This window comes from Typopeltis vanoorti, chromosome 24 (genome assembly GCF_054136105.1).
Source record: "Typopeltis vanoorti isolate ZY-2024b chromosome 24, IOZ_Tvanoo_1.0, whole genome shotgun sequence".
Taxonomy (NCBI): Eukaryota; Metazoa; Arthropoda; class Arachnida; order Uropygi; family Thelyphonidae; genus Typopeltis; species Typopeltis vanoorti.
In genome coordinates this window covers 19,969,880-19,991,041 of record NC_143572.1, presented here as the reverse complement: position 1 = coordinate 19,991,041, position 21,162 = coordinate 19,969,880, and the positions used below count along the sequence as shown (strand labels likewise).

The following is a 21,162-nucleotide window of genomic DNA, read 5'->3' as shown; positions in this document are numbered from 1 at the left end:
AATCGCAGAGATTGCAAATAAGATTTCTTCTAAAAGGGTGAACTTACCACGTGAAGTTATGTGGACTGGAGATGTCCACACTATTAGCAAGTCATACGTTGTCATCTGTTATTGAGAGGTCACCAATTTAAGGCGCTGTTATACTGTATACTTGGATTTTACCAACCTCTTGCAGGTAAAAGGATTTTAAAATTTGTAATACTGTATCGGTTTTGAATGATTTTCACACAGCAAATGTACCAGTATCGCTTTGGATTGCGATTAAGAATACAACAAAACTAAATCAGCTGTTTCCTAATAATAATTAATATTATTAGGAAACAGCTGATTAAATAAAATAAAGCAGTTGTATTATTAATTCCTAATTAATAATACAACTAATACCAGAGTTAAGCCCTAGAACAGTATTTTCCAGTTTTTTATTATTATTTTTTTTAATTTCAGGATTTTAGCGACATGACAATTTTTAAATCAAATACGGCCAATAAAATCCTTCATATTTGGAGTATTTCATCGTACTGCTATAAAAAGTCTTCTGCTGGTCAAATTAGTCTTTAGAATAAGGACATAGAATTTTATTTCGAAATAAAGTTTACGAATTTATATGATTTCATTGTAATTAAGCTATAGGAAATATTACAGATGGCTCGCAAACATCGATGAGCGGTTCCCATAAATTTTCATACAATACAAAGAAACTCAGAAGCAAATTTTGAGACAAATCGATGTTTGCAGAGTCATTCGAAATTTGATTCCGTTTACGACGTGTGTGGGAGTGACGATAACATTAGTGAGTAAATCTGCAAGAATATAGAGTTTTGGTTTTGTTTAAATTAATCAAGAGAAACACGCCAGCAACTTTTGATAGAGAAGCTGTGGATAAAAGCCATCACTGATAGGTTGTGTTCAATTCCATCCAAGGAATACGAACACAGCTTACTTGCAAAATTTGTATACTTTTTTTTTTATATAAAATATATTTGTACTCCTTCCACATGAGCTTTAATAGGATTATTTCCATCACTTAATGTAGCGATTTAACCAAAACATTTCAAAGTCATATGCTCTAAATTTACACAAAAAAAGATAACATGGTGGTCATACAGGTTAAAGGGCATGGGGCAGCTTTGCATGAGTGCTGCCATCTATAGAAAGATAATACGTACAGTCCCATCAGATCTGGTTAAACTTTACCTCATCAAACGTGGGTGAGAACTTACCAAGAAAATAAGGTATCTGATGAAGGATTGATTTGACGCCAACTTAGGATAGATGGCGTCACGTTAAAATCTGTAGGAATATTTTGGTGCAAGTGTACTAAAACTAGTGACATTCACTTCTACACAAAAGATTTTCTGTAGAGAAACAGTATAGAATTTGTAGAAATAATGAAAAAGGACTGTGATGTAGGCCGAAAAAAAATCATTTGCATTTTTTAAATAAGTTTTGAAGGTATTCACTTATTAATCAGATTAACATGTACAATGTATTGAATAATGCAACATTAATTTATTATGGCGAAGATTTAGGTCTTCAGTAGTATCTGCCATCGGTAAGTAACTCTCTTAAGTATTTCGAAGCATCTTAAAGAACAAGGTGTCTGTGCTGTGTTTGTGGAGATCATCTTAATAAGTCCAGCTTACACCCTTTTCCATTAGGGTAATAACTGTATCTACATATCCAGGAGTTTGTGGAGTGTTGATACTGTTGACAGTGTAGTAAAAATAATCACAAAAACAGACAAACATACTGAGTTCACAAAAATTACTCTATTTCCGAAAAATTATTGAGACACTCAGAATGACAACAGCAACGAGGAACAATAAAAAGAGGCTGGTTTGCCTCCGGGTAGACTGGATAACATAAGAAGAAGAAAAAAAAAAAACGAGTAAATTGGGCTCTGAAACCATATTTATACATAGATATTGTTCATGTCGTTGACGAGTCGAGGGAAGTTTTCCAGTAGGAACACGGGATGGGAGAATAGGTATTGGCGATACGATAGTCGCAAAGACGCCTTGTGGTATGGCAAAAAATGTGGAGCCCACCTGAAGTTCCGATGTTTTATTTTTTTCATTGAACTACTGTCGTATATATATTTATATTTATTTATATACTCTTTATCTGACATACACACTTCGGACCAAACAAGGCTGGAAACAAACGAACGCTGACGTATACATATTTGTATATTCACTGGCCGCCAAAATTTGTCGGCATTCCTATTTGTAGAACAGATCTAAGCTACACCACGCGTATATACAGGTGTTTACGTACATCAGTTGGCAAGATTCCACAAAGGAACTACAGCAGCCTGTCTGTCTGTCTGTCTGTCCTGTGTGACAGAACGTGTGTGCGCGTGAATGTGAATGCACACACACACAGTCACTGGTCTATAAAAACGGGCTGTCAAGATGACAGGTTGACCTTAGTCGCTGCCCTTCTCTTGTCTTCGTCTATAGATGAACCGGAGATCGACCACACGAGGGCGCCACCGTCGGCCTGACAGTACTGAAGAAGAGGTGGGTGCACGGCAACCGGTTTTTGCTGGATCTGTGGCCCCTGTTGGAGGCCCGCCAAAGGTCACTGAAGGGGCATGTAGGGCCAATTAAAGGAGCTTCCACTTAACAGCATGTCCCTGATCAGCGTCTCAATCGGCGTCTTCCCCACGAGACGAACGAAGAATAGTTGCTCTATCACTTGAGAGCTAACTGTTCGTAGAGAGGGTAAACGAAGAAGGAGCTTGCCGAAACGGGTGGGCTGATTCGGGTATTGGGTCCGACAATACTCCTCTAATGCACACTGGGATTTCTCCTGGAGACTTTCGATGTGAGCTACGTCGGAAAGACCACATGCATCTGCAAAAATAAACAAAGATAATAATAATAAAAGCAAATCAACAACAATAGTCCATTATATCGTTTTATAAAAGAAATAAATATAACTCAAACATATCAAAACAAATCTTTATTAAAATCAGTTTAATCATATACATAATTAGAAAACAAAATGACGTCAGTTGAACAAGGCAGATAGACCGCAATGAACATTACCATCGCATGAACAACAGAACCAAGAATTACAGTCACCAGACCTTGGGCAAACAGCCAGCTTCGATCACGTGATTTTTGCAACCATATTACACCGCACTGAGTGCAGTCGACAACAAACAGTCGTTACACTTGTCTCCACTTAAGTTTTTTTTTTTCTTGTGTGTGTGTGTGTGTGTGTGTGTCAGCCGTGACCAATCACAGCAATGAGATCTGCCAGTTTAACGACTACAGGCATGTGTGAAGGAGGATCGCCAACCAAGGACACGGTTTGTTCGAAAAATGAGACATGACACGTTGTCGGCGTCTTATTCTTAGCCAAATACTGCGCACTAAACTAGTCGGGAATTGTAGAAGCAAAGCATGGCTGCTCTGTCGGTAATTTGTCCCTCATTAACTGGGCACGTCACAAGTGTTTATTTAGTATGTGAGACACCCAGTCTTGGACTGCTTGCTTTAATGTTTTTATTCGCAAAAAAAAAAAAAGAACTGATGAAATTAACTAAGAAAGTTGAGTTTTAAAGAAAAAGATACGTTTGAGTTAGAAAAGTTCATCGCACTATCTTATAATAAAAACTTAAATTACTATAGCGGAAGACTGGGGAAAAAAAGTAGGCCTAATTTCTGTTTAATTTGACCGACAGAGGGACGAATATATTTTTAAAAAAATGCAGTAATAATGAATGTGACCATATAGAGTTGATTCTAATTCCGTTTAGAATCATCTCCCCTTTTATCTTCTCCCATCTTTTCCCGCTGTCATTGGAAAGTTGAAGTGTAGAAGAAGATAATGATGCACTGATACGTTGACAGCGTTATGGGCTCTAAGGTCGTATCAAACGCGGCCTCACTGTGGATGAGATAAACTATTTGGTTAAGAGCAAATAGGGAGGGAAAGAAATGAAGTACTCGTTTGGCAATGCTGCTCCGATAGTGTCGAATACAAGCTGTGTGACCTTTGACCATTTTTATAAACAGAAGTTAAGAGGGAGATTCGTGTTTTAGTCTGGATGACAAAGTTCACCCATGTATTTACCAGAAAGTTCATTGATAAGCATCGAGATGTTTGTGTTGTGGAGGCAAATTTTATTCTAAACAATACTTGGAAGGGGGGGAAAAAATTAACTGCTAGGCACATGTAGTGCTGCATTATTTTTTAATTCCTTTACATCATTTTAACCCTAAAAGTATATAAATTAATTGCTATATAAGTATGACAGGTCTATACACGGAAAGAAAAGCATTACAAATATCATTAGCATAATTACTGCAATTAGGCTTACAAAAACGACGTCATCAGTAGAAAATAAGCGACTTCTTAGCTCCTTTTCCCGAATCCCTGTTTATAATAAATAATATTGCAATCTACCGGTAAAAATAAATAGCATTTCCAATTTAGAATAAATTTTTGGTGATTTTTATAGTTTATTTTTAAGCGATTTTGAATTAAATTTAAGGTAAAAAGCGAATATTAATAACTCACATAGCAGACGATTATAATGGAAGATTTAACTCGTAATGCAATGGAATACAGAAGCTTGATGTTTCCATGTAAGCGCGCGCTATGACGTCATTTAGATATCGCGAATGAAACACGCATTAATAAATTGAACGAGAAAACTGCGTAGTTTCCTAAACAGCAGTTAAGTCTTTTTTTCTTTTTTTTTTCTTTTTCTTTTTTTTTTTTTTTTTTAATAATGACGAAGCGCCCTCTAAATTTTGCAATGAGCGTTTAAAGAAAAATAAAATCATCATTATATATCTCATCGTATTTCAATTGTTAATGTTTTAGGAGATGACTGTTTTTTTTTTTGTATACATGTATTTTTACTGTTAATTTTTTTAGCCATTGTAAATAAAAAAAATCATCTCTGTAATGCAGATTTAAAAAAAAAAAATTTAGCCGTTGTAAATAAAATAAAAAAAAAAATCATCCCTGTAATGTAGATTTTAAAAGAATTTTTGTTCTACTCGATTAATTTTAGACTTCGAAATATCTATTTTCTACCGCAGATAGAATTAATCTCCTCCACACTTGGAAGACAGTAGAAACAAAGAGGGGGGGGAAGGAAGGAAAAAGAAAGAAGAGAAGCAATCTGCAGTGTATATAGGAACACTGAAATCACAATAACACTAAACAAACTGTGTGGCACTGTGTGTGTTTTGTGCGGTAAGAAGCGTGCCGAAGAGTAGCGAGTTATCGGATATGGTCAAGTATAATGGGCTGCTTTCAAGAAGACGGAAATAATAGACTGAAGCAGTTTTTTTTTTCTTTGTTATTTTTATTTTAAATGCAGCGAACGCGCTATTATCCGTTGTAAACTGAACCAAATTGGCTTGCTTAACTGAATACAGACTGTACTTTTTGTCTTACTGTTTGCTAAAACGTGTAGGAAGTTGATAAAAAAATACAAAAATAAAAAAGTAGGTGAAAATCCCTAATCTTTATTTTTAGCCTTTCCATTAAGACTTGTTCTTAAATTTCGTAAGATTTTAGAGATGAAGAATAGGGATCAATCTTTTATCTCAATCAGTTAAGAAGCTAGATTATATACACTTTGGAACAAAATGATACTATACAAATCAGAGGGGAAAAAAATTATACGTAATGTTATGGATAAGTTTCCACTGAATTTTATTTATTTTTATTATTTTTTTTTTTTTTTCAATTGCATGTAGCTTAAAAGTTGCTTGAACTATGAACTGTCTGTTAAAAAGCGAAATTTCCAGTAAATCATAACGATTTCTTGATGGTTGACGTAATGGTAACAGCGATAACAACGTATCAATATCAGATATATTTTAGGCCTTTTTTTTTTCCCTTAAAATATCGTACTGTTTCAGGTGATTTTTTTTTATTATTTATAACTAGACTGAACTTCATAAGGAAACGAATATAAATCACATAAAACAGAACGAAAAAAAATAATTAGTTTTTTTTTTTTCGTTCTGTTGACGATTCCAAAGAGGAGTAAAAAAACCAAGAAAGATAGAAACATTCTACTATAAGTCTAAAACAGACTGAAAATAACGAGTATTTACCATCTTAATACATTTCTTGTTTATAATAAGTGAATGCGACATATGGGATTAGTACAACATTCATGCAGATCAAATTCCACATCACTTGATACAGCTACAAATCCCCCAAATGTGAAGCCTCAGAACGTGGACACGGCAAAGTACATACAGAGGCTGAGCGTCCATCATTTTTGTGTTTTGTTCCGTCTTTGTACAAGTTTATTCTGAAACTTGATATGATTCGTAACGATATAATATTTTTCTCATTAAAAATAATTCTAAAATTGCATATCCAGGTTCTGGATCGAAGATTCAAAAGATAGTTAAAAAGGTGTTATTATAGTCTACGATCACGCCACAATAACCTAAATTAGCTAGCATGGGATTGTGTCATCTCGGCTAATTGCGTCAGTTCTACAGCCAGTTACTTGTTTTGGAATTATAAAGAATTAAAATATAAAATAATAATAAAAAAATACCAATCCAGAGATTTCGGGTTTTACTTCTCCACCACTCCACTAACCCCAGCTACCTTCATCAGCGCCATCTACCGCCGACTTCTGATTTCACAGATAATCACAAACATCCATGTCCACGGCGGGATTCGAATCCACAGCCTTTTGGCTGGAGAGCGGATACGCTAACCACTCGGCCAGGACATTAATCGGTTAGATGCGAAATAAGTCATACGTAACAAGTGTAAGCATAACACAAAAGTAGTGGGACAACGAATAAATGGCAAGTTTTACAGGCTTTTAATTATTAATGTGGTGGGCCAGTATTAGGCATTCATTTCGGCTTGGACATTGTGTGATATTCAGAATATCGCCCAGTGTCCATGACATATCTTGGAGGAAACACACTGAGGGAGTTGGATTGTCCTAAGATTAAGACAGCGAAAGAGAATGAAATATCCTTACAAAATAAACGAAACTAAATGAGAATACTTGTGGGGTAAAAACTGAAGAAATTTAGTAAATGCAAATAAATCGTGGATTTATTTAACGACGAAAGAAAATATAAATAGCATCGATTCTTCGCAGAATAATATTTATAAGAAAATTCTTTCCTTCCCACTTAAGTGCAAAGATATCTTTTAATACAAATTCAACACATATAACGCCTAACAGAAGACAAAATTAGTTTTATAGATGCTGTAGCAGTTATAGAAGTGAAAAGAGATGCCTATAAAAAAATAATAAAGAATCGGAAGGTTAGGGGTACGATGTGAAATCTGTTCTTATGTTAAAATTATTGAAACGCAGGAAGAAATTGACAAATGAAAAAATAGGAAGCTCTCCGGGGGTCTTCGGAGATTCGGTCAGCCAAATCAGGAGGGCTCTCTTCCCCAATCAACCTTCCCCATAAACTGATGCGATCAATTGAAAATATGAACAGAAGTAGCTTGAGTTTCTGCAAACATTCCATGATGCATGTTCAAAGATTAATAAAGTTAGATCTTTGGTGGATCGAGAGAAATCAAATCCTTACCTTTCATAGAATAACATTTAGACTGTCGCCTGACTTCATCCTGGACGAACGTAATGGGATGATAGTTCCATGGTAAACATTTGTTTCCCTTTCAATAACAAACTGCATAACAAGAAACTGATCATAAATGGTTGTGAGAGCCAAAGTGTATCGTGGGATGAGAGGAATTATTATTATTCCCCCCCCCCTCCCCGGGGGAATTGTCTCTCCTATATGTTCCTCAGAATGAGGAACATACAGGAATATTTCATGCTCTTCAACTTCTGTTTTCATTTTTCCTTCTATCTGTCCTCGAATTTTGCAAAATAAATTGCAAACTCACGTTTAGACTTATTTAGATTTCTTCGCATACATTTATTCACAAACTGGCAAATCAGTGTCAATGATCCTATCGGATTATTTTGATCAATGTCAATTATGACTTTCAAAAAAGCTTGCTTATTAACCATAGCCAGTCTTGTGTTTCATTGGAGATCTACAGACCCATGTGATTTAGAGTTTTAGTGACATACCACAAATACATTGCCTACTTGTAGATTTATCCCCGTATTTGTTCACTGATTTTGATGACATTTTTAAACTCTTCCCTTAGAATTCGAAAGTACTGTCTGTGATTTTAGATCACTCAGATCGGATACAGCTTTGCTGCTAACTGTACGTATTCTCGAGCTAGTAATATTGCAACTGGATTTCATACTGATACCGAAAGCAATAAAAAAAAATCTTGATTGGTTGTTGTTGTTATAGTCTTTTGACTGTTTAGGAGAAGCTATATATACGCTACCATCTACGGAATGACTATGAGCAAGGTGGTTTCCGGTTGCCTTCTTTTTCCTACTATATCCTATGGCTGTATCCGTGTGTGTGTTCACGGGACCTGTTTGCCTACTTGCGGGATGAAAAACCCCAGATAAACTGGTGGAAAAAGTCCTGCTGTCCACGCCCAAGACTGGCTATGAACTGAGGAAAATCCTTAAGCTCCTTACGTCGTCGACGGGAATCGAACCTAGAGCACTCCTTCCCTAGGCATATGGTTGCCAAGCGCAAAACCACTAGGATAACCGCGCGGAATTTCTTTTGGTATTCTATTCATAATTCATATTCTATAATAATTTTCGATTTATATTATTAAAAGCCTCAATTAGATCGAGTTCAAATGTAATGTTTCTTTTGTTTTCTTTGTGCTACTAACAACAAATATATTTCCAACACTCTTAGTATGACTAACCAGAGATGTACAATGGAGTTGGGATCATCCAAACTAAACCCAGAGTTATACACCCCCTGTCCAAAAAGAAACCGAACTGTTCGAAAATAGAAGAAACTAGTGGTGCCATATGTTCTATCTTTTTGTTGTCGAAAGCGGCTACCTTCATTAGTGTTGTGCCAACTGTTTATGACATTTGTTTCGTTAGAAGCCGAGTTATGGTGCCAACAGTGACAGTGTGTTTTGACGACGGTCGAAAAATGAGTTTCAAACAGAGAGCTGCGATTGACTTTTGCGTTAAACTTGGTAAAAGTTTTACCGAAACGCATCAAATGCTTCAAAAAGCATACGGTGATGAATGCTTATCCCGTACTGAAGTTTACGAGTGGTTTAAGCGATTTCAAAGTGGTCGTGAGACGCTTGTGGACCACGAAAAGCCTGGCCGTCCAAAAACTGGACTGAGCGAAGTTAACATCCAAAAAGTGATTGATTTCATCAACGAAAACCAGAAATCATCCGTGAGATTGATTGAAGATGAATTGGGGATTCCAAAATCAACTGTGCACAACATTTTGACCGAGAGTTTAGGCTTTCGTAAATTGAATTCGCGATTTGTTCCCCACAAGTTGACCGACGACCAAAAAATGTATCGAATTGAACACTCCAAGGACCTCAATTAAAACCGCTCGTAAGGACTCAAACTTCCTTGAAACGATCGTTACTGGTGAAGAAAAAACGTGGTGTTTTGAGTATGAGCCTGAAATAAAGCGCCAGAGTGCTAAGTGGAGACCACCAGAAGAGGGGCATCCGAAAAAAAAAAAAAAAAAAAAAATCGCTTGGAGGAGTCAAAAGTAAAGACAACGCCGATTTGTTTCTACGATTCCAAGGGCATTATCCACAAAGAATTCGTTTCGCCTGGCCAAACGATCAATGGGGAGTTTTATCTCGAAGTTTTGAAGCGATTGATAGCGAGAATTCGTCGCCGTACGGCATGAATATCGTGACTACCGACCGTTCGTCAAAACATACTGTCACTCTTGGCACTGTAACACGGCTTCTAATGAAACAAATGTCATAAATTTGTTTCATTAGAATTTCAAATGAAACAAATTTTTTGATGAAGGTTGCCGCTTTCGACAACAAAAGGATACGACAGGTGGCGCCACTAGTTTCTTATATTTTCGAAAAGTTCGGTTCTTTTTGGACAGAGGATGTACAATAGAGTTGGGATCATCCAAACTATACCCAGAGTTATACCACTGACTACAGCAATATGGATTACTGTATTACAATCGGTAGGGAGAATTGATATTCATTAAAAAGACAGTTAAATCCTTCAATATCCCCTTTTTCCGACTGAAGTTTAGAAGCGAAATGACTATCTACTTATGTGAATTAAATTTCACATTTTTAGTCTACGAACAACGGAAATGGACAACCCCTTTTTTGGTCCTCGAAAGACAGTACCGTAATAATTTTACACTCCAACTAGATCCTCATAAAAACTGTAAATCTTTTTTCTTTCTTTTAATGACGTTGTTGTGAACGTATATTTCTATCTTTCAACAGCCATACTCGAAGAAACACAAAACGGCTAAAATACTGTAGTCATCCCTCATCCCCCTTTTGCCCTCGGCGTATTTCTCAGGCTTTACAATAAAGGCATTTTGAAGATTATATTGTGAAGGTAGCTAGGGAGCATCTCTGTTTTCAAAGACCCCTGCTTTCTGGGGATTGCAAAAGAGATAAAAGTGTCGGTGCATCTAGATGAGGGCCGCCAATCAATGTCAGTGACATCACTGTCAAGGTAGGGGAAGGGTTTTGAATAGCGTGGAGGTTGGAATAATAAGCAGCTGTAAGAGGTTGCAACTCCAGTTGCGTCACACACACTCACGCAGTACAAATATATGGTTATTTTATTGTCCAAAGAGACGCTTATTAAATATATTTATGCATTTTGTCCCACATGAACTATACGGTAAAAAAAATAAATAAATATTCATTGAAGTATTTGTTGGTCTTTCGTACATAACTTTTTTTTTTGCCTTTTTTTTTTTAACCTACTGATCTACATATGCAACAGTTCTTACCAACAACCTAAATAAACAAGAAATCGAATAAAACTTTATTTATTTATTTATTTATTGTGACCCCAGGATAACTTTCTTGGAATGTTATCTATGTTCTAAACATAGTCGTACAAAAGTTGAAACACTTATGTTGACAAGGGAAGAACATAAGTCAAGTATTGTCAATTGCGTATTTTAATTAAGCAACAGCAACATTCTAGTTTCGAGTATGAAGCAGAAATATTTGAATGCCAAGCAGTATTAATTATTGCTATACAGTAGTGTTTCTTTCTATTAAGCGAATTTTTTATTATTATTATCTGAGACCTCCAGGGAATCAAGGACTCATCGAGGGAGGCAGTAAATTACCCAACCCAGCTATCATACCTACCCTTGAATTCATTCACACTAGATGCACTCACTACCCGTAAGGGTAGTGAGTGCATCTCACTCACTCACTCACTCACTGCTCTCTGAAAGAAAAACTTAGCTCTTACCCCTTTCTTGACTGAGAACAACCTTAACTTCCATGGATGCCCCCGTGTTCTCTCCCCGCCTTCCATATAACGAAAAATTTCTTCAGTTGAAATGCTATAACACCCATTCAAAAGTTTATAGGCCTCTATTATATCGCCCCTCTTTCTCCTGTTAACCAGAGTCTGCAATCCACTTACTCATAATCTAAATCCCATAATCCGGATATAATCTTTGTAACTCTTCTTTGCACCCTTTCCACAGCTTCTTTATCCCCTTGGAACCCGGGAGACCAAATCTGCGCACAGTAATCCAAGTGTGGTCTTATCAAAGCCTTATAAAGAGGCAAAATTGCTTCCTTATCCTTACATGGCAAGGTTCGCTTCAACATCGTGATTATCCTCTGAGTTGTATTTGCAACTTTTGCTATGTGACCTTTGAACTTTAAATTCTTATCCACCAATACACCAAGATTCCTTCCCTCTTCAGTTTCTTGTAGCATAATCCCACTAATATAATATGCCGCTGGAACTCTAATCATGCCAAAGTGCATAACTTAACACTTACCAATATTAAATTGACAGCCATTTTCGTTTGCCCACATTTCCAGTCTATTCAAATCATTTTGTAATTGCTGAAAATCAGTGGCATCCCTGATTGCCTTGCCTATCTTCGCATCATCAGCAAACAATTGCAAATCTAATGATAGACCCTGCTTGAAGTCATTAATGTATAGATTGAACAATAATGACCCAAGGACTGAACCCTGAGGTACTGGTTACCTTAAATCTGGCAGATTCACACCCACTGTATACCACTTTTTGATATCTGTCTGTCAACCATCCCCTGATCCAAGTCAATAGATTATGTTTTAGTCCCATATTCTCCAGTTTACACAACAGCCTATCGTGTGGTATCCTATCAAATGCCTTAGAAAAATCCAACAATATCATAGCGTATCCATTCCCTTTATCCAACTCGGCCGTAACATTGTTCTAAAATATGAGCAAATTGCTAAAACATGACCTTCCTTTAGTAAACCCATGCTGTTCCCTGCAGGGTATAGAATGATTGTCTACCCATTTCTGTATGCGAGTTCTTACCAACTTCTCTAAAATCTTCACTACCATTCTAATAGGTCGGTAGTTAGACACATCAGTTTTTGCACCACCCTTGTGCAATGGAATTATCCTACATTCCTTCCATTCCAGTGGTATCATTCCTGAGCTGAGACTCAAGTTATACAAATGTGTAAAAGGCCTAGCCAATTCAGCTGAACATTCCTTTAACAAACGGGCAGAATTACGTTTGAAAATTTTTTGGTTTGGTCTTTGTTGTAGTGACTGTCAAAAATTCAGCAGATGCTTTGAAATAAAGGAAAAAGGGATATCCAATTAAGTGCTAAATAAGCAGGGTATTTACTTAACTAGTGAAATGAATTGAAATAGGAGATGAATATTTGGAGAAATAGGAAAGCTTCCAACAGCATTCAATCAATTTTATGTTCCTGTTATGCTTATTTATTTTTAAAACTGAATTCTTTTCTGTTCATGTCTTTAATAGTTGCTTCGAATGTAATCCCACCAATTTTTTTTATGCCCCTTTAACACGAACTACATTCCGTAAATAATATATCCTCATAGGGTATTAAATTATGGCTCAAACTCCGGTCGGCTTTTACCTTGTTTAGCGGGAAGAACCCTGTACTTCCTATATAAAACCGGTTAACTCACCTTTTGTTATAAAGCCCTCATAAAAAGCTTTTAGCATCCTAAATAGGCTTCTAACTTAGTCTTCCCAAAGCTATGAAGCCATCTGAAAAGCTTACAAATATTCGTTAAAAATTTGTCTTTTTATGCGTTCATATTGTGGCCAATCAGCTGATCAACAATATGGCTAACAGCAAGAGTCGAACGTCAATAACTTCCAAAATCAGATTTCATAACAGCCAAACGCAGGATGTGCACGATTTATTATATATACACATGTTTATACATCAAATCTAGTCCTACTGTATGAAAGGAGTGGGACGTTTTGAAATCTCGCGAGTATCAAAGCCAACGTCCATTTACGAAATAAGTGACTAATTTTCGTTGATCTGAAAGAAAGATTAAAGGTATCTGATGGCATCAAGAGTCATGATTAGCAATTGCGTATGTTCTCAGGACGATTTATCTGTTTTATGGGTTTCCTCCACCTCCTTCTGAGACCGACTCATAAAACCTCGGTTGGAAAGGCTTCTTACATTCTTAAAAAAACCGGGTTTATTCGAGAAGTTTCTTTCTTTTTTTTTTCCTTTTTTTTTTTTTTTTGACGGATGTGTTGGTTTTCCGAATGAGTCTTAGACGTTACAAAGAAAGATGATGTCATTAAAAAAAATTTTTTTTTTTTTTCTGAACAACAAAAATGGGTCTCCAACTCGCTGCATGATTGTTTCTACCAAAACAGGGTTAACCTCTGCGATCTTATCTTTCAACTTCCTTAGAATATAGCCTTGACTCATGCCCTGTCTCGGATATTCTGGGTTGGTATGACGGGCCTAAAAAAGTACTGCATCACTTCATGACAAGAAAAGTGAACAAAACGGAGAATAAAAAAGAAAAAAGAAATCTACTGACACTTGTGAACAGGCCCGACCAACAGCACTTAACAGCTGCATGTGGAAACTCACACCTCAGATATGCCAGAGACGCAGATGTAACAGCGATACGTCGACGATGTAGTCCCCTGCGTGCCATGCAGTACTTTACGGGATACGGCGTACTAAGATCTGATTACTCTGGCTGATGGGGGAAGGTCAAACTTAACGTGAAGCAATCTCGTTAGCAGCAGCAGCAACCACAGTTCCTGGTCGTCTTGTTATGACCACAGTACATAACGCTCGTCAAAACCACCCTGTAGCAACGCGAAGATTAATACAACACACGAATCTAGGTACTTGGCCTTGCCACTTCTGGGCATTATATGCCATTTACCACAACCACTGGGTAAAGCCAAATTGCTAAGATTTTCGGCAGAACTACAGCGAGAATGGTCGGTGCAGAATAATCCTCTCTGTCATCTCCGTGCTTTCCCGCACACACACACACACCCACACTACAAAGAGAGATGGATTATTTAAACAAAATATTGTACAAAAGATAATACAGTAACCTCTCAGCAGAGGTTTACTGTATTATGTCTTTTTATTGCGTTCTCCTGGATGGTTTGCCTGTTTTTAGGACGAAAAAAAATTTTCGGAACGCAAAAAATTCTTTTCGCTTCCGTATGAGACCCGGTTACGTCATCTTCATTTCAGATGTGTAGCCTTATAGCGGTCCTTTGCATCCTAAACGAATTCAAGTCCAGATCTGGATTCGAATTCTTCACATTCTCGCTTAGGAAGATTTGCTCCAATCCCGCTCGAAGGATTTTTTTGCAAGCCTTTTTCAAGACAAGCTTAAGTCCCAATTTTGATGAGATGATAAAGGTTTTTAATCCACAGCGAATATACAGTTGGATAACCTGTGAAGTGCAGGAAACTAACTTTTTCTACATTCCATTTTAACTTCAAAGTTTGTCAGAAAACTGCACGATGTTTAGTAATGAAAGAAACACGCCTCATCCAAACTCTGTTATGAGTTTTATATTTAGGACATTAATTGCAAATTATCCTAAAAATAGACATTCCGATTATTCGTAATTTAATAAAATGCACCCAAAGGCAATAGGCTGTCTGTCTGTGAATTGCACATACAAGAGAAAATTTTAAAAATTCTATAGGAAAACCCAATCTTTTTTTGCACGAAATGAATAGGAGTGTTCGATTTGCATCCATCATAAATATCAATGATTAATGATGAACTACGACATTTAAAAATTATTAGCAAATTCCAACCTGGATACGATTCTTGGATTGTATTAAAAAAATAAAATAAATAAAGGTCAGGTTAGCAATACCGAAGTAAGTTGCTAACACCACGGACAAACCACAATATCTTTCCATCCTCGGAATCCATGAATCAACGCTTTGGGGGAGAAAAAATGCAAAAATATTTGCACCCCCCTTAAGAGTTTACAGATGAAGGGAAGTTAGCTGATTGCAAACGGAAATGACAGATTTCTTCCTGGAAACTGATTTTTTTATTCCACAAAATAGACAAATCCGCTAAAAGAACATCGCCGTTTATAGGCATAATACAATAGCTTTAGTTGCTTCGGCCGTAGTTGTAAATCTCCCCCACCACCCCTTCTTTTCCGAATATCCCGTATTAGTGGCATAGAAAGGTATAATAGCAAGCTAAGTAAGTTTAGTGGTTGAGTAAAATACTGGAAATGGACCTCGCTATACACATAAAAGATAGAAATATAATGGTGGAAAGAAACTGATTGAAGCATAATACCGATAGGAAGAAAGAAGAGGGAAATGTTGGAAAGAGCTGCGTGTTCCTTCTGTTTTTTCATCATTGGATTCCCTTAACTCGTAGTTGAGAAAACATTACCTGTGAATTGGCTTTTAGTTTCTATAGAAGAGATGGGGGGGGGGGGAATTATTTATCAGAATGTATATTTTGCTAAGTATGGTATTATGATTTGTGTGGGGATGTTTCTCCTGCTTTGGAGTTGGATCTCTCGTCGTTGTGGTCGGAAAAAATGAAGTGATTCTATGGAAAAGAGAATGCAAAGGTTAGACTAGCTCCCACAGATTCCAGATCGGAACCCTGCATATGAAGAATCTTTGGAAAACTAAAAATGTGGAGAACTAAGAAGCAGAAAAAAAAGACTCTTGCTTGTATAGGAACTGGCTACCATTCTGATGGAGAAATGAGCTCCTCTATGTTCCACCCAGAAATTCTAGCAACTAAGATCGTCACCAAAGAGCCTCCGTCCCATAGAGATGTCAGCATTTGTCTTTCGACTGGAAAGATTTGGGTTTCAGTCCCATCTAGGAACTTTATAAAGACCTTCCTAGCGAAAGAGATAACTCAGTATCGTAGAAAAGTAGGTTTGTTTTAATTTCCCCCAAACCGGCCAGGAAAATGTGCATTTAACAGACATAATACATTAACCATCATAGTCTTAATTGCTTCAGTTGTATTTGGTTTCGATTAGTAAAAATATAGTTTATAGGAACGTTACTATGATTTTGCAACACATTATATGTACGGAATTTATAATAATGAACTCAACGAACTCCATTGATAGCATAATTATCATTTAATACATGTCTTAAATGCCGTTCCCATTTTAGTCATACCTTTTATTTTGCATGACGTAAACACCTACGTTTTTTCTTTCTAATGTGGCGGGAAAGTGTAATACATTCACATTCTTTCCTATTGGAGAATACTCGGGACTTGCGCATTGCTGCCTCATTATAATAGAAAATCACAGATTGCGTAGGGTGAACTTAGAGACGGATTGCTTAATATTAACACAGTGTTGTGATGCATTTAATGCCTTTTTTTTTTTAATTCACGATGCGCCGAGTCAAATTGGCATATTTTGAATATGCGTTAGCTTTAAGAGTAAAATATGTTGTTCAGAGTTCGTGGAAGTGACAAATGTATCCTTACTATGAAATTCCAATAGACTGAGGACCTTTTCAGGATTTACTGATTCTTATTCATCCATTTTTTGTTTGTTTATTTGCCCATGACCATTAATTTCTGTGTGACTCAATTTTTACATCGGTTGTTGCTATCTTTGCAACATCAAACTTTGCAACGGACAAACAGTCGTATTAACTCTTTACAAAATTTATTACTTCAAATAATCTTCATAAATCAGTTATAATTAATACATAACTTCTAAATAAATCTTTAAGATGATATATAATTTAAAAGCATAAATTACACCCTTTATATATTTTTTAAATAATTATTTATAACACGAATTGACGACTGGTAGAGGGAGCCACAAGTGTGTAATATCTGTTCGTATTGCTTAAACCATTCATAGCGAATATGATTGAAGATCAAACCGGTAAAGATAAAGACGTCAAATTAAAAATAAATGCGTAAATAAAAATCCAGTAACCCATGTTAAACTATTCAATTGTATCCAGTTAGGAAAAAGCTAAAAATAGAAGATATGTCAGTAAGTAGCGAATAACTGATGACAAATTCATTGGAATTCGTCAACATCAAGTCTTCGACAATAACGTCAATGGTTTTTTTTTTTTTTTTCCTTCATTTTTGCACATCAAACGCTTTACTTGTGAAGAAGAACTTCAAGACCCACATCGAGCTAGCTAGATGACAGGTAAATAGTTACAAAGAGAAATATCAGTATTAAGAACACCCATTTCTTTGGTGATTTTGTGTTTCCTTCTCGGCAATAGGCTCGCAAATAACAGGGTGCGATGGTAATTTACCTCATGGCCTGACTGGTGAGAGGTAGTTACACCAAATTAGCATAAACAGATCGTGTCTGCTGCAAATCATGACAACTTTGAAACGGATTGTTCTAAGCGTAATTTTCTGGTTCACGACCCAAGACTTTTTTTGATTACGGGTTTTTCTGCATACTAAACAGCTGAATTCAATTAGCTTCCCGATGGAAAATGAAAGGTGTCTCACATCAACACTTCCACGAACACAAGCCGTATGAGCTAACTTACGGCGTGATCATAGTGTTGAAACTATAGTGGGTTGCGCAAGTTGAATATACATGAAACTCAAGCGTGAATTTCTCTTAAGGGAGATTATAACTTGTTTCCCCCCCCCCCCCTCTTCTAACACATACAATTTTCTTCCGAGTAAATACACCATACACAGGTATATAATACTTGACTGTAATATTTGAAGTGCTGAAGCATGTGGCTATTCTGTATATAGTTGCTCCTCCCTCTCTTTGTAGCTGTTCTTTTTGTTTGACGTATTTTTTGGGGGATTTAAAAAAATAAAAAGAACTGCCTGCAATTATTTATTTTAAATATCTATTCTTGTATTATATGATTCGCGTTTTGGGATGCTGTAGTCTATCTAGGAATGAAACTGAAAATGATTCTAATATAATAGCATAAACTAAAAAATATTAAGTTGAGCGCAACCACCTACCCACCCATATGCAGAAGTAATTTGTAATACATATTTTACTTGGGTTGCATTCTTTTTTTTTTTTTTTTTTTCATTTTCTACCAGTCTAAAATTATCAACAGTAATCAGATTTCGGATATCCCCCCTTTTTTCCTACCCCCAGGTGCTCTTTTCTAATATCGAAATCTTTAGTAAAATAGGTTCAACTTATCGATCATATACGCCTGGATGGGTGAGGCGGGATGTCGCGTGCAATAACATCATCAGGGGGAAGAAGTTCCGCCCTCTGTACATTATTTTCACTGTCTTTTCAAGGGAATCTTCTAACAAGTGAGGACAGCACGAGCATTTCCACCCCTCCCCCATTCATAATTCTTTTCCCCCCCTCTACCATTTCCCCCAGTGGCTGTTTCTGAAAGCGCTTACAGTTCTATATGAAACTCAATTGATGTTTGTAATGAGATCAAAAAAATACGGAGGGCCCCCCCCCAAACATTTGTAATGATTTAGATGTGTTTTTCCCCCCCCTCGTTGATAGGGGAGAGGGAGATATATTTTCTCTTCTGCTTCCTTATCGCAAAGCCAGTTATTTCATTTTTCAACTACGAAAAAAGAAGAAGATACAACTTAGATTCTTTCTATCATGGCCCATACGCTAGATTTTGTTCGTGTGGATATTGTTGAGAGTTCAACTCTTAACAATCACAAAAAAAAAACAAGATAAAAAAAAGGTCCACACACGAGATGTGTGCACAACAATGGAGGAAAAATCTGCTATTGTTAAGTGGCAAGCTGCAGAGCATATCACGGTTCATTGCGTCTTTGAAATCGCTTTGCCTTTAGCTGTTGGTCAGCACACTAGGTCGAACACAAGTATTGAAACTTTTAGGGGATCAGTCACGCCCTTCTTACACCGCTATCGAAATTCATTGGAGTGGAACCAACTAATCACCAGTTGCAGACATCACTAGGCCTGCAAATCTTATCAGCAGATATCATTGTCAAATGGCAGTTTCAGGTCGTTAACACATCACTATGGAAACGAATTTCAAAATGAAATAAACAAAATTAGATGATTTCTTTTAATGACTTTTTTTTTTTTTTTCGGTGCGTACGTTAGCGACATCTACAGGCACTTCTGTTACCTAATCGCCGCTTATAATCTTGCCACGAACGAGCTATGTCACCGCAGAGGTCCTGCACTGTAAAATTGTCAATAGAAATAGATTTTTATTTGTTCCACAGTCCGATCTATCCAGACACATAAAAGAGAGCCCGTTGGACATGGCCTCATCTGTTATCGTTGAGCATACAAGAAACAACTTAAATATAGCTCGCTTATAAAGCCTGGATTGGCAGGCTTTACAGGAACATATTCACTAAGCATTTGACTCTAAACGGCAGAGGGCGACCCTGGATTTTGTATGCGCACTTGGCGAGCCTGACATGATATATACTCTACGACAGCACAACTTTGATTGATGGAGAGGGGCCTGCATTCTCCCAGATCCCAGCTCTCTGCTCAACAACGACAAGGTATCAGGCGGCGTATAATAGCGCCATTTGTTTGACTTCGCTTCACGATAGCGACTAGGAGGAAAGTCGAGGGGGGTAGGGAAGGAGGGGACAGTGCTGTCAGCCGTGCTGGTAAGTCCTTGGTCCCGCTAGGCTAGAACATGGCAGAAAAGTTAAGATGGGTTCCTGACTCTAGATGCAGCAGAATGCTTGGGGGGGGGGGAATACAGAAAAGGGGGTTGAAGAATAAGTCTGCTTCTTATTGGTTGTTTTTTTCTTTATCAGCCCAAGTCTTCTGATTATCTTTAACTATAAGGTTGTATCTTCAACGATGTCTGTTGGTTTCTTGTTCGTATCATGCTGGTCTGTCTCTTAATATTGTTCATTCAGTCTTTCTTCCTGTATGTTCTCCCCCTCTTTATCAGTTCTTCTTTGTTCTTACTATACTTTTCTTCCCCTTATTATCATTAATCCCCGGTCCCTCATCATTCATGTATTTCCTCTACCATCCACTTTCTTCCTATCATTCTTTGTCTCTTTGATTCCCTTTTTTTTTTTTTTTTAATTTCTTACTATCATACTCTTCATCTTCTCATTATTTTTCCTTATTCCTTTTGTCTTTTGCTATCGCTTTTTTCTTTCTTTTTTTTTCATTCTGTCTTGGTTATAATTGTCTTCCTGCTTTTCTTGACGTTATTGGCATCGTATTCTCCTATAATTGTGTACCTCATAACTATTATTCCTTCTTCCCACTATTATTACTATTAATATTTTATGTCTGTTGGTTTTCATTATCATTATTATTGCAGTTTCGAAACCTTAATGTTTATATGCATAGTTTATAACGATAAATAAAAAGTGTAGTCTAGTGAGATCTAAAACCACTAATATAAGGAGAATATACACCTTCTTGGACTGAGTTCGTGTGTGTGCTCAAGTGGTGCACACCAAGACAACTCCGATGCCGAAGTTTATATAACCTCTCCGCTAAATTTTTAAAAACGTTTTAAATTTATTTAAATGTAACAATGATGAATAACTTAACTTGAGGATTCGAGTTCAGGCTCTGTAATACTTTAAGAAGTAATCATGCTTATATTTCTATTATTATTTTATGTATGGATCAGTCAAAAACTTCTATTCGTGACAAAACTGGATTCTCTTAGTCAACGTTTGAAATGCTGTACTAGCAGACCTCTTCGAAGAAAAATTAATTTAAATTCTTTGTAGTAATTAACGATAACTCATCTTTATTACAACGCTGCAAAACACGCATTCTTTTTCGCTGTGACTTAGCGGCAAACCGATCTATTTCA

The 21,162-nt window shown here is 36.7% G+C and overlaps 1 protein-coding gene across 2 annotated transcripts in view; it reads right to left on the bottom strand.

The window, feature by feature from the left end:
• Positions 1 to 1,754: 1,754 nt before the first annotated feature.
• The window catches only part of LOC150092977 (COUP transcription factor 1-like), a 68,287-nt gene continuing 48,879 nt past the window's right edge, over positions 1,755 to 21,162 (bottom strand). For both annotated transcript variants that reach the window (XM_090414079.1, XM_090414080.1), the window contains exon 3: positions 1,755 to 2,858. In XM_090414079.1, the coding sequence (XP_090270205.1) occupies positions 2,584 to 2,858 (275 nt within the window). In that variant the 3' untranslated portion in view covers positions 1,755 to 2,583. The remainder of the gene's footprint in view (positions 2,859 to 21,162) is intronic.